A 14,511-nucleotide genomic window follows, 5' to 3' on the forward strand; every position below is an offset into this window, starting at 1 on the left:
TTACCGTCGTCATCGTCATTTTCCCAAAGGATGGCTTTCTTCTCCCCTCGTTGCTGACTGACTGCTTTAACTGCTTTCAGACAGTGACGACAAGGACCCTAATCTTCACGAAGACAAAGGAGAATAGTTTTGCACCTTGTATGGATGCTAAGACTGGCTGTCTCTCTCTTAGCTATATATCAGGTCGATGATCGAGTGGGTTGGTGGTATGGTGGGATGGTATAGGATAGATATAGATGCTTATGCTGAATGCTGAATGCTGAGTTTGGGGGCGTCGCGTGAGTGCCACGTGTTTTGTTGAACATTGATTTAAATCCTGTTTCCCTCCACCTGACTCATCCACCTCGTCAAGTACGTCGATACGCGGCTGATATCAGAGTATCCTCTTCTTTCCTTTCCTACCCCTCCCCATCCCCCTCACATCGATCTACAGGAATCGACATACTCATCACTGCGACCCCACAAGCTCCATTCTGCTGTCGACCCTTCTCCCGCTTATCATCGTATTGGGCAGAACAAACCTCGAGGGAACGGGTTCGAAATCCGTTCAGCTCAGCAACTTCATCGTTTCCGCAATCTTCTCAAGACCTCGTTAACCGACATGCATCCGGCTACTCTGTTCATCCTCACTCTTGTCCTACCGTTCACTGGTCAGGTCTATAGTAAGGTGGTCAATCATGCTACGGGTGGATCTGAAAGTGGGACAGGTGAAGTCATAACGCTCTTCCTCCGATACCACAGTGAGCTGACTAGCATACTCTACCCGACTTGGGGTGTCTAGACACGACAACCACTTTTCCAGTCTTGCGCCCAGATGAGCTAGGAGAATCCTGTACGCTCCTCTCATTCATGACCATGATATATATACATATATAACAACTAACGGCTTTGCAGCTATCACTTCCTTAACCCGCTCCTTGACCCGATCAGAATGTCATGCCGATATAGCTGTCGCTCTGAAGCATTCATGTAAACAAGGCTTAGATGGTGGTGAAAGCGGACTGACTGAACTGCGGAAGAGAGATAGTAGGCGTTATACCCCGCTGTATCAGTCGACTCAAACTAATTCTTTCGCAGTCGCCATCTCCTTCACCATCTGTTCCATGCAATCCGCTTTACAACACGTACCCGTCGAGTGCAGCTCTTGGAACCCTACCAACTACGATGGAGGGACAGGCGGTTCAGATCAGATGTATCCGGGAACGGACGATGGAAGTTCAGATGCGAAACTTCTGCAAGAGAAACAGACCTCTTGTTTAGGGTTAGTTGCGACGATTTGGGATTTGGCTGACATACTCATCATAGAGCACTACATCGTAGCCCCCAAGAATGGAGTGCTTATAATGCATTCTTGAGCGATTCGAGTGAGTACCGTCAGTCTCACATAATACTTTCAATGTGGTGATGGAGTCATAGCCCAACTATGCCATGTGCTGCAAGCACGCAAACAAGCAGTTGAGTATCGACTTTGATAGTCAGAAATCTTTTCTCATTCTTTCTTTTACTTTCAGACATTGCTCATAGCCGTTACGTCAATGCTACGATGGAAAAAATCGCCTTTCTCGATCTCATGAAGAAGCGGGAAATGGTACAACTCTCACGAGAGAGGAAACTTGAGAGCGAGCTGGATGAACGCTCAAGGGTAAGTATTGCTTTTCACGTCTGGGTTGAGGTTTGGCTTACGAGGTTTACAGGATCTGAGAGAAGCTTCCTCTTACGTGATGTTTGCCCACAAGAAGCTGCAAGATGACATAGAATTATCTCTCGAACTGCGCCAAAATCTTCGAAGCGCATTTCACAAGCTCGAATCCGAAAGAATTGATATTTGGGACAGTTTCGAGAGAGATGTGAAAGATCGCTTATTCGAGGCAGACGCTCGTTACGAAGCCATGCTGTTCGAGCTTAAGAATGGATGGGAAGCAGAGGTGAGTTCAGATCTAACAAACCAGTGCTGATGTGTTAGCTGTCTAAAGGCCTGGATAATGCGTTACAACGGGTTTGTGCTTCCGATACTTTAAATGGCAAATATAGTCAACTGATGAGTTGTGATCAGTACGATGTGACGGTGAATGATCGCATTGATGAGGTCGAGACTGCTGTGGGACAATGGATACATCGAGCCACAAATCAAGTTGAGAATATCGTAGATTTCACGAATCAACAAATGGTACGTTGAAGAAGTTCGAAAAGAGCTAATGCATTAGACCCTTCTGCAGGGTTCATGGCACGAATTTGACCGCTGGATTGGTGTCGCAAATCAGGTAGGGTTGTCGACCTCGATGTTCTTCGATATTCACTGACATCACGCCAGCAAATAACAATTCTTGACCAAGGCTTTGGTCACCTTCATGACAGCTTGGTGTCATCCATCGACCTCTCACAAAATATCACCTTGGCTCAATCCGAAGTCACCCAGTCTCTTGGCCTTGCCATCGCCCAAACCGAAAACCTCTTTCACAAACAAGCCAACTTGGAGAATTCCCTGAATCGCTCTTTGGCCATTTCCGAGCAGAGCCTCAAGCTGGCAACTCGATGGGTGTCCTCTCCATCTCTGTCTCTTTTCTCTGGTGAGTCAAGCTCCACTAGCGAAGCGGAATTGGATAGCTGATTACACTGATCATATAGGCCCGTCTTCGATGTCCCTCTCCTCCTTAGGTGGCATCAGTACTCAGCTTCTGATTTGGTCGTTACAATTGATTTGGCAGATTGCCTACTCCATGGTGAGATTCGTTTCAAAGTGTGATGTAGTTTGATCGACTGAATGTCGCTTTCACCAGGTCTCAGCATTCTGTTTCGTGTTCATCCTATTTCGGACAGGCATGAGAAAGTCAATGCTCCGATGGTCAAATCGATTTTGCCATATTCCGTCAGATGAAGAATCGGCTGTTACAAGCAGAGCGAAGGATTTCACAAATAGCACTATCTCCGGGATCACGCAGTTTTCGAGTCGAGATAGGCAAATGTCTATCCGGACAGCGAACCTCGCGCCCTCACTCGGAGACACTCGTACACCTGATGCACGCAGATCGAACTTTCGAAGGTCAGCATCTGCACCTTTGTGACGATGAATTTCCTTTACTGTATGTTTCCAATAAGCATGTATGGTTTTACCCAGTCCAGACACATGGGCCAGTCGAGCTCTAAGCTCACGGTTGTGATTAAAGTTTTCACGTAATGCACGATGGACTCATCCCGGGGGTGGCTTCGGTTGGCGATAAATGTTGCATGGTCTGTCTGTTCGAGCTAGAGTATCAAGGAAGGGATGGTCAGTCAGGACGATCGGGATATCTTATGTGAAGCTGACAGGGAAATGCCGTAATGGGCGGTCGATGATTCCGCCGCTTTCGGTAATTTGCAAGGTGCCAAGTCGACTTGAACCTAATTTGTCTCTGATTAGTCGCTATTTCCGCACTGCGGTGACTAGCATCGTTGTCACCCCTGTCTTAACTGACACCGACCTCCTGGACATCCATCTGATTCATAAACATACTCGATTCATTCGGTTTGTGATCGTCGATCTTCAATCCCGACAGGGATTGAGGAAGAGGCGTTCATTCATTGATTAAAGGGTTTTCGAAACCGCTTTAAGCACTGCATGGGTCAAACAAAACAAGCTAAAGTTGGTCCAATGAGAGACAATGGGGCGTAGATCCTCCTGTGAGAGCATTCGCCGGACGTGGGAAGACGAGGTGGACGACAATGCGTCTCAAAAGCTATATAATCCCCCTCCTTGGATACTCGTTACTTCTTTTCTTTTCCCCATCCTCAATCTCGAGTCCCCAGCGAATCCACACACGCTCATCCTCAAAGCCCTCAAACTTCCCACCTAACCCGTCCAATCCTCTCTCTCCGACCTCCCCCTTTACATCTTTTGTTTTCCGACTAATCTCTCCTCTCTAATCACAATGCGAGTTGAAGCCCTTATCCCCGTTGTCGCCTTCATGGCCGCTCTAGGTGCCACTGCTGCACCTGTTGTTCAACAAGAAAACCTCGACAAGAGATGGTGTCTCTTCGGTGTGATCGGTACTTCATGCGGTGGTTCATCTACCGTTGTTACCACTTCCGCCGCTGCCAAGACCTCTACCGTTGCTGCGTCCTCATCCGCAAAGGTTTCCGTTGCCGCCTCATCCTCTGCTGTCAAGGCCGGTACCACTACCGTCACCACTGCTGCTTCTTCCTCCACTGCCGCTTGGTCCTCCTGCAAGGACTTTGACTGGTCAACTTGGGGTAGCAATTGGTCATGGGGTGGTTACAACCTCGACTACGTCAAGGCTTGGTACGTCGACACTTACGGTCTTCAACCACCTCCCAACATGTCTTGGAACCAAGTTTCTTCCTTAGTCAACAAGGTCAGTGTCTATCGTACCTCGCACAAATATATCTGGCTGACGAATTACCGTTCTAGTTCGGTCACTCAACCTCTGCTTCAGGCGCCAAAGCTACCAGTGTCTACAAGCACGGTTGCAGCAACCCTTGGACCTCTGCCGCTGCTGCCACTAGCACTGCAAAAGTATCAACTACCGCCGCTGCTGCTGCTTCCACCTCGAAAGCTGCCAGCTCCGCCGCTGCTGCATCATCCGCCAAGGCCTCCTCTTCAGCCGTTGCTCAATCATCTGCCGCCGCCGCCTCTTCCGTCAAGGCTTCAGGGATCGCATCTGCATCCGCTGCCGCTTCCAGCGCTTCCGTTAGCAAGGCTCCAGTTGCTGCTTCCTCAGCTGCTGCCGCCTCTGCCAGCGCCAGTGCAAGTGCCAGCAAAGCTGCTGTCTCTGCTGCTCCTGTTGTTTCCTCAGCTGCCGCTGCTTCCTCAGCCGCTGCCCCTGTTGTTTCTTCAGCTGCGGCTGCCTCCTCAGCCGCTGCCCCTGTTGTCTCTTCAGCCTCCGCTGCTTCCTCGGCCGCTGCTCCTGTTGTCTCTTCAGCTTCCGCCGCCGCCTCATCCGCCGCCGCTCCCGTAGTATCTTCGTCTGCTGCTTCCGCTTCGGCAACCGATGTCCCAGGTACTGGATCTAGCTCCAACTCTGGAACCGGAGTATCAGGTACCGCCACTGCCTCCAGCGCTGCTCCTGCTACCACCACCACTGCCGCTGTCACCATCAACGGTTTTACCGCCGGTGGTTGCGTTCAAGAAGTTTCCGGTCGACTCCTCTCCAAGGTCCAAACCTCAAGCTCCTCCATGACCATCGAACAATGTACCACTCTCTGTGGTAACTACGGTTACGGTGTTGCTGGTCTTGAATACGGTAACGAATGCTACTGTGGTGCTCAAGATGATGTGAGTGTTCAGTACCAACATATGAAAGCTCTCGGTCTGAAGGCTGACTTGATTTGATATTTGACAGATTGATGATGCTCTTGTTTCTGGTCAATGTTACATGCCATGTGCCGGTGACTCTACCGAAACTTGTGGTGGACCCAACGCCATCAACGTTTTCATCAACCCTGACATCACTCCGGACGTGATCAACCTCCCGGATGGATGGTCAACTTACGGTACCGTCGCTGAAGGAACCAACGGTCGAGCCCTCACCTACACCCTGTGGAGCTCCTCCACCAATACCATCGAGTCTTGTGCTGCCGGTTGTGCCGCTGCTGGTTACTCCATCGCTGGTACCGAGTACTCCGCCGAGTGTTACTGTGGTAACTCGTTCTCCAACGGTGGTGGTGCGATTCTCTCGGACGATGCTGCTTTCATGGCTTGTTCAGGTGATCTCGCTGAAATGTGTGGTGGTCCATCCGTTTTGAGCGTTGTCTCCTCATACACCGGTACCATCCCATCCAGCTAAGCGTGTCCATGATTCAGTGTTCAATGAAGCTTCTTTCCATATCCTATATCTTCACTCCTTCAAAAACTTCTTTTTTCATATTGTAGTTTAAAACATTATGTATTGAATTACATGTGCTCGCATAAAACCTGCCCAAAAAGACTGCATTTGGCAGTAGTAATCTTGCTATATGACCTAGATTACCTAGATAGATGAGGGAGTCAGTCGTACAGATCCACATGAAGTATCGTTCAATGATACACATAAAAGAGAGAAAGCGAGAATCTGTCTGAGCCTATCAAAACTATGAGTCTATGAGGAAGCATTTTTTATTTGATGAACAACTGACACAGCTGACTAGGTTAAGGTCTGGAAACCAGGCGCTTGCTTCGTCTATAAAAGTACAAGTGTCATAACCCTATTTTGAAGGTATGAATGCAGATTCTTAATTAATTGCTTGCTCGTCTTCCGACGCCTAGAACTGATAGTGTTGTAGGATAATGTACTAATATTAATAATGGAATTACTTGTTATGACGGTGAGTATTAGACAATGGTGACTATTTTATGATTTTGATCCTGGGAAGGGATCAACATTGCTGTGGAAACTAACATACCATTCTCCCTTGACTAATTGAGCTATATGATCGAGAAACGAGTCGTCAAGAAACAACCCATCGAGGACTTATGAAAATTCAACTAGGTCAAGACAGGGTCATGACAGATAATGTGACTGTGTTGTCATTGACCTTTCTGTTGCATTATATGTTTTGACTCGTTGTGATTGACCGGATTCTTGGCAAGTGAGATGGCACCAATTTGATTGTTGTAGGTAGAGGGGCAAGGAATCATTACTTAGACCAAGTTGACAGTTGTACAAGAGAAATTTAGCCATACAGATTGTCAAATTGCATCAGCTATGCTTCCAACATGAAATCTGTCAGATGGTTAAAGGAATGCGGACTGATCCAATCCTTGTTCATATGTAAGTGTTGACAATATTCTCATTGCCAGTAACTTGAATCCCGTTTACAAGCCTGAGTCAAGACTTGTGGGACTTGTGATATGGCCGGAAAGTGATATGGTTCAACTCAGATGGATCCGGTGAGTTGCAAGTGATGACGACAGTAATTGATAACAATGACTACAAAGACTATGAACAATAAGGCTATGGAAAGATGGAGATGTAATTTGAGATATTTTGAATCCATTGAAAACGATTGGATTCAACCGATCTGGATGGAAGGGGTATTTGTGCCTTTTCTGGTGGGACCCAACTCACTTCAAATTATCCTTCTCAGAAGCATTGCAAATTTTGCAGAGTATCTTCTTAGATTATCTTTGTAAAGCATGTTGAGATATATGAGGTGCTTATATATGTATGTAACAATGTATATGATAAACCGATGTGTAAAGAAAGAAGAGAAAAGAAAAAGAAAGTATCAGAGAGACGGATAGCTATATAGTGAATACCAAGTGAAGCCGTATCCCAGTGCGTAATGCACTGACCCCTACTTTACAACTAGGCGTTGCTATACAGTTTGGGTGAGGCTCTGCCACACTCACTCTGACCCGTATAGAAACCCTTACTGAGTCCTATACGTATAGCGATAGATCACTTATTCTGACACTCCCCCTTGATCTAATCGCCCTTTAACACCTAATAGTGACCGTAACCTCTCCAGAGTGTCGGGAGGTAAAGACTTGGTGAGCAAGTCCGCCAAGTTGTCTGCCGAAGAGACATGAGATAATGTGACCGTATTATCATTGACCTTTTCCCTAACATAGTGATGTCGCATCGCTATGTGTTTGGACTTCTCGTGGTTGACCGGGTTCTTGGCAAGTGAGATGGCACCAATGTTGTCGTTGTAGAGAGGGAAGGGGTCGTTACCTAAACCAAGTTGAAGATCGTCCAAGAGTAACCTTAACCATACAGCTTGTCGAGTTGCATCAGCTGAAGCCATGTACTCAGCTTCAGTCGTCGACAGAGCTACAGTCGGTTGCCTTCTAGATTTCCAAGCGACTATCCCACCGTATACCTTGAAGATGTAACCGGACCAGCATCACCGAATCGTTACACTCAAACTTGTTGTGAAGATCCTTCCTGAACTTGGTGAGAGCGGGAGTCGAGTTACTTGCAATCAGAGTATCGTCCACATGAACACTTAACATGAGTAATTCCCCCTCACGTCGTCTTACATATAAGCAAGGATCCGCTCTAGTTGGAATCAATCCTTGTTCCCTCAACCATTTATCAAATTCCATATTGAAGCATCGAGGTGACTGCTTCAGACCGTACAGTGATTTCTGCAGAAGTAAGACCATGTTTGCCGGGATATCGCTACCTTCAGGTGGTTCAAGATATATCTCCTCTTCCAATCCACCTTTGAGAAAAGCCGCAATGATATCCGTTTGTATACAGTCCAAGTTGAAGTAATTAACCAGAGCAAGGAACACCCGGTGTGAATCCTTATGAGCGACCGCAGAGAATACCTCGTTATAATCTATACCAGCGACTTGAGAATACCCTTTTGCTACCCATCTAGCTTTATAGGCAGCCGGTTTGCCAGTCTCACCATCTATCTTCCTAGTGTATACCCATTTCGCTTTCAGAGTTCTGCCTTTGGCTTGTTCCCTTGGTACGACTTTCCAGACCTTGTACTTCTCCATCTTTGACAGCTCATCGTCCATTGCCTTCTTCCAATGCTCCCCCTCACCCGAGCTTCTAGCTTCTTTCCAGGATTGAGGTAGGTTGGTAGCAGCAGCAGCATTGGCAAGAGCAAGTTGTTCCATTCCCCAAGTTTCTGGATCATCTGTTGTCAGAATAAGTGATCTATCGCTATACGTATAATACTCAGTAGTGGTTTCTTTAGGGGTCAGATACTCAGTAAGGGTTTCTTTAGGGGTCAGAGTGAGTATGTGGCGGAGCCTCACTCCGACCTTGTTTCAACCCCTGGTTGACTAGAGGTTGGTGCGTTACGCACTGGACACCACTTCACTTGGTATTCATATTTAGATATACTTGTCTGCTACTTTTGTATCGTTCTTTGTCAGAATAAGTGATCTATCGCTATACGTATAATACTCAGTAGTGGTTTCTTTAGGGGTCAGATACTCAGTAAGGGTTTCTTTAGGGGTCAGAGTGAGTATGTGGCGGAGCCTCACTCCGACCTTGTTTCAACCCCTGGTTGACTAGAGGTTGGTGCGTTACGCACTGGACACCACTTCACTTGGTATTCATATTTAGATATACTTGTCTGCTACTTTTGTATCGTTCTTTTCTTTCTCTTCTTTCTACACACATCGGTTTATCATATACATAGGTATATACGTATATGCACCTCATATATCTCGACAGGTTATGAGCCTTGATAGCTTAAAGTAAAACACACCTCAGTCCACCTCGGTCCACCTCAGTTCACCTCAGTAAATCATCTCACACACAACGCATTTGACACCCTCCACGTATACACTTGACTACCTCACAACTCATCATTCCGTCCTTGCGCTCTACGAGAAATCCACCACTGCAAGCTAAGGTGACTGGTACTGCTTTAACTAGCGGTGAAAGAATCTGGTCCACCCCAGTGACAAGTCCCTGCGCTTCATAAGCAACAAGCAAACTTGTCCAGCCCAAGCTGAGTACTACAGGAGCGTTCATCCTACCTTTGTATCTGCTTGGAACTATTCACTCACTCTATCTTGCCTTCCCTTCTAGTTGCATTCATTGACAGAATAAGGCATCTCGGTTCACCTCAGACATCACCTCCGGCTCTCACTACTGCTACTCTACTCTGGTCAACATGTCGGAATCAACGGACAAACTCAGTCTGGTCCTCCTGAAGGGTTCATCAAACTATATCGAATGGGAGAACTCTATCACTTCGGCATTGATGTATAAGAACTTGGATGAATATATTTTGTTTACTCTTGGTCCAATTGGTGAGGTTAAACCTACTGGTGCTGAACTGGACGAACGTAGAAAGGTTGTTCGAACTGCTGGTCTTCTGCTCCAATCACTCACTCCTACCGTCCTGAACTCCTTGTCGCCAAGATTCAGATCAATCACTTCTCCCGATCCAAAAGGTTTATTAGATGAGTTGAAGAAGAAATACTCTACTACCGGTGGTGCTCGACAAGCAAAACTGTTCACGACAATGTGGTCCAACCCGTCTCCTGAAGGTGAAGATCCAATTGTCAAGCTGTCTGAAATCAACTCTGCTCACAATCAGATCAACGTCAACAACAGCTCTGAAAATCAACTTCCTGACTTCTCTCTTGCCTATGCGATGCTGAATGCTTTACCTGAGTCGTACAACAATCTCAAGCAAAATCTTTGGCTCAAATCTGATCTTAAATCTGAGGATGTACTAGATGCTGTTGGTAATGAATGGCAAAGACGTGGATCTGAAGATGGTGCGGCAAATAAGACTTCTGGTAATATCAATACGGGTAAACGTCCTTGGACTGAGAAGTGGTGTCGGTATCATAAAAGTTCGACTCATAATTCTAAAGACTGCTACAAATTGAAACAATCGTCTTCCGGTCAAGCACACATGTCAACCTCTCCAAACGGTGGTCAAGATGAACAAGTGAATAACGACAACAGCAACCATGGTGCGGCTGCTAATCTCACCACCTCCATGCAAACAATGACTTTCGACTCAGATCCAGAAGATGCTTTTGCGTTCAATGTTACCGTCTCAACTACTACTGCTTCCGACTGCTTCATCATTGATTCTGGTGCCTCTCACCATATGGTTGGTGCTACGGTCAAATTGGATAACCTCACACCATCGCATGTCAAAGGTGTCAAGATTGGCAATGGTGCTCGTCTTTTGGTCAATGGTCAAGGTACTCTCACTCTCGGTAAACTCACCCTTCACAACGTTCTCAGAGTACCTGATCTTTCTTGCAACCTCATCGCTGTCAACAAAATCCCTCCTACCATGTACTGGACATTTGACTGTTTCACTGGCTGTCTAAAGGATAAAGAAGGTCGAACATTCGTCACGGCTCCTTTCAAGAATGGATTGTATTTGTTCAAGGCAAGTCATCTGGCAACCGCTTTCCAAGCTTCCGCTGACTCTCTCTACTCCTGGCACAGCCGACTAGGTCATTTGGGAGTAAGGGACGTCATGAGGTTAGCTAGAGCTGGAAATTTGGGAAAGGATGTACTTGTAAATACAACTCCAGAGGATGTATCGAATTTCACATGCGAATCTTGTATCAAAGGGAAAACTGGTCGTTTACCTTCACCTCCGGCAGCTGATTACACCAGAGCCACCACACCACTTGGTCTATTACATGTTGACTTATGGGGTCCATCACGCACTGCTTCCCGTGCAGGTAACAGATACTTCTTAACCATCTTTGACGATTATACAAGACGGGTTCACATCACCCTCTTAAGAGATAAATCACAAGCGCTTAATGCTTTAAAGGAATATATCACCATGGCAGAAACACAACTGGGTAAAAAGGTTAAACAAATCAGATCGGATAATGGTGGAGAGTTTGTCTCCAATGCGGCTACGACATACTACAAATCAAAAGGTATCATTCACATCCCCGTTCCTCCTGGTTCTCACGCACAGAATGGTAGAGTAGAACGGGTTCATCTGACAATTGTAAATGGTGTTAGAACTCTGTTAGCTGAGACAGGTCTTCCCAAAGAATTCTGGGCCGAGGCTGCTAAGTACATTGCTTTCTCTCGCAACTGTGCTCCTTCTGGTGCTGCTAAGACCATCGGATTTGAGAGATGGTTTGGGAAGAAACTCAAGTTTGACCGGCTCAGAGCGTTTGGTGAAAAGGTATACCTTAGAGATCATGTCAACACGAACAAACTGAATCCTAGATACAAGGAAGGTTTATTCATGGGTTACGCACACGATGATAGTACATCTAGTTACAGGATATACGACAGTCAGTCCAAGAAGATTGTTGTGTCGCGAGACGTGGTGTTTCTGAATGGTCATGGAGAATCTAGGGGTCACAGTATGGGTCAGACCCCTACATCAACTCCTAAGCCAAGTGAAAACGGTCAGACCAAGACAGATGTTACAACCACACCTGAAGATGAATTTACACCTCCTGCTGAACGACCTCCTAATCCCAATTCACCTAGGTTCCTGCTTCAACAATTGTCAAGATCAGATGAAAGAATTAGGTTAAGAGCACAAACTGAAGAACGTATGCCCACACCTGGACCTGCAAATAACACCGAAGCTGAACACCCACCTCAACAACTGAGTCCGGTAACACATGTACGACCTGTGGAACAACCATCACCACCTATATCTCCACTCGACTTGCCAATGAACGAATCATCGGATGGATCAATTGATCCAATGGCAATCACAGATGACCCAGAAACTTGGGGAACGGAACAACTTGCTCTTGCCAATGCTGCTGCCGCTACCAACCTACCTCAATCCTGGAAAGAAGCTAGAAACTCAGGTGAGGGGGAGCATTGGAAGAAGGCGATGGACGATGAGCTGTCAAAGATGGAGAAGTACAAGGTCTGGAAAGTCGTACCAAGGGAACAAGCCAAAGGCAGAACTCTGAAAGCGAAATGGGTATACACTAGGAAGATAGATGGTGAGACTGGCAAACCGGCTGCCTATAAAGCTAGATGGGTAGCAAAAGGGTATTCTCAAGTCGCTGGTATAGATTATAACGAGGTATTCTCTGCGGTCGCTCATAAGGATTCACACCGGGTGTTCCTTGCTCTGGTTAATTACTTCAACTTGGACTGTATACAAACGGATATCATTGCGGCTTTTCTCAAAGGTGGATTGGAAGAGGAGATATATCTTGAACCACCTGAAGGTAGCGATATCCCGGCAAACATGGTCTTACTTCTGCAGAAATCACTGTACGGTCTGAAGCAGTCACCTCGATGCTTCAATATGGAATTTGATAAATGGTTGAGGGAACAAGGATTGATTCCAACTAGAGCGGATCCTTGCTTATATGTAAGACGACGTGAGGGGGAATTACTCATGTTAAGTGTTCATGTGGACGATACTCTGATTGCAAGTAACTCGACTCCTGCTCTCACCAAGTTCAGGAAGGATCTTCACAACAAGTTCGAGTGTAATGATTCTGGCGATGCTGGTTACTTCTTGGGATTCAACATACACAGGGATAGACAACAACGGAAACTGTACATCTCTCAAGAACACTACATGGAAGCCTTACTGGACCGATTTGACATGTCAAACTGCAATCCCAGTCGATCACCTCTGCCCACTGGATTCAAAGCGGTACCTTCAACTGATGAAGAACATGAGGAAGCACGTCATCTTCCATATGCTCAGGTGGTTGGCTCAATCCTTTACGCTTCAACAATCAGTCGACCTGATCTGGCTCATGCTGCTGGTGTCTTATCTCGGTATATCAGCAAATGGAATACATCCCATTGGAAAGCGGCAAAACACTGTCTTAGGTACATCAGAGGAACAAGCGACTTGTGTCTTACATTTGACGCTGAGTCTAGTAAACGGGTAGCTCTTGGTTTTGTGGATGCGGATTGGGGTGGAGATCTGGATACTCGAAGGTCAACAACCGGTTACATCTTCAAGGTATATGGTGGAATAGTCGCTTGGAAATCTAGAAGGCAACCGACTGTAGCTCTTTCGACGACTGAAGCTGAGTACATGGCTTCAGCTGATGCAACTCGACAAGCTGTATGGTTAAGGTTACTCTTGGACGATCTTCAACTTGGTCTAGGTAACGACCCCTTCCCTCTCTACAACGACAACATTGGTGCCATCTCACTTGCTAAGAACCCGGTCAACCACGAGAAGTCCAAACACATAGCGATGCGACATCACTATGTCAGAGAAAAGGTCAATGATAATACGGTTACATTATCGCATGTCTCTTCGGCAGACAACCTGGCGGATTTGCTCACCAAGACTTTACCTTCCGATACACTGGAAAGGTTACGATCATTATTAGGTGTTCAAGGGCGATTAGATCAAGGGGGAGTGTCAGAATAAGTGATCTATCGCTATACGTATAATACTCAGTAGTGGTTTCTTTAGGGGTCAGATACTCAGTAAGGGTTTCTTTAGGGGTCAGAGTGAGTATGTGGCGGAGCCTCACTCCGACCTTGTTTCAACCCCTGGTTGACTAGAGGTTGGTGCGTTACGCACTGGACACCACTTCACTTGGTATTCATATTTAGATATACTTGTCTGCTACTTTTGTATCGTTCTTTTCTTTCTCTTCTTTCTACACACATCGGTTTATCATATACATAGGTATATACGTATATGCACCTCATATATCTCGACATGTTGTGTTGAAGCCGTAGTTGATGTATCCGTATCAACTAGTAGATATAGCAATCAAGGCTCATAACCTGTCGAGATATATGAGGTGCATATACGTATATAGCTATGTATATGATAACCGATGTGTAAAGAAAGAAGAGAAAAGAAAGGAGAGTATCAGAGATACGGACAACTATATAGTGAATACCAAGTGAAGCCGTAACCCAGTGCGTAATGCACTGACCCCTACTTTGAAACTGTACTGACCCCTACTTTACAACTAGGCGTTGCTATACAGTTTAAGTGAGGCTCCGCCACACTTGCTCTGACCCCTATAGAAACCCCTAATGGGTACTGTACGTATAGCGATAGATCACTTATTCCGACAGTATTCATGTCAATCCCAAGTTGGTTTTCCTCAAACTCAGGATCAAGTACGCACAATTAATACACCTCAACAGAGGATAACTA

At 46.2% G+C, this 14,511-nt stretch overlaps 3 protein-coding genes across 3 annotated transcripts; all 3 read left to right on the forward strand.

The window, feature by feature from the left end:
• Window positions 1–601: 601 nt before the first annotated feature.
• On the forward strand, window positions 602–2,018 carry L199_007727 (uncharacterized protein; the record flags this gene model as incomplete). Its single annotated transcript, XM_064893413.1, has 8 exons — window positions 602–740; window positions 895–1,026; window positions 1,078–1,261; window positions 1,306–1,364; window positions 1,417–1,459; window positions 1,525–1,642; window positions 1,695–1,925; window positions 1,974–2,018. 8 exons carry the CDS (start codon window positions 602–604, stop codon window positions 2,016–2,018), a joined length of 951 nt encoding a protein of 316 aa, XP_064749485.1.
• A 514-nt stretch (window positions 2,019–2,532) lies between these two features.
• Window positions 2,533–2,875, forward strand: L199_007728 (uncharacterized protein; the record flags this gene model as incomplete). The annotated part of the gene is made up of 3 exons (XM_064893414.1): window positions 2,533–2,567; window positions 2,626–2,720; window positions 2,778–2,875. The coding sequence occupies 3 exons, from the start codon at window positions 2,533–2,535 to the stop codon at window positions 2,873–2,875; spliced, it is 228 nt and encodes a 75-aa protein (XP_064749486.1).
• Window positions 2,876–3,905: 1,030 nt separating this feature from the next.
• Window positions 3,906–5,780, forward strand: L199_007729 (uncharacterized protein; the record flags this gene model as incomplete). The annotated part of the gene is made up of 3 exons (XM_064893415.1): window positions 3,906–4,349; window positions 4,406–5,269; window positions 5,337–5,780. 3 exons carry the CDS (start codon window positions 3,906–3,908, stop codon window positions 5,778–5,780), a joined length of 1,752 nt encoding a protein of 583 aa, XP_064749487.1.
• Between the last annotated feature and the right edge of the window lie 8,731 nt (window positions 5,781–14,511).

This window comes from Kwoniella botswanensis, chromosome 2 (assembly GCF_036426115.1).
Source record: "Kwoniella botswanensis chromosome 2, complete sequence".
In the NCBI taxonomy this organism is placed as follows: Eukaryota; Fungi; Basidiomycota; class Tremellomycetes; order Tremellales; family Cryptococcaceae; genus Kwoniella; species Kwoniella botswanensis.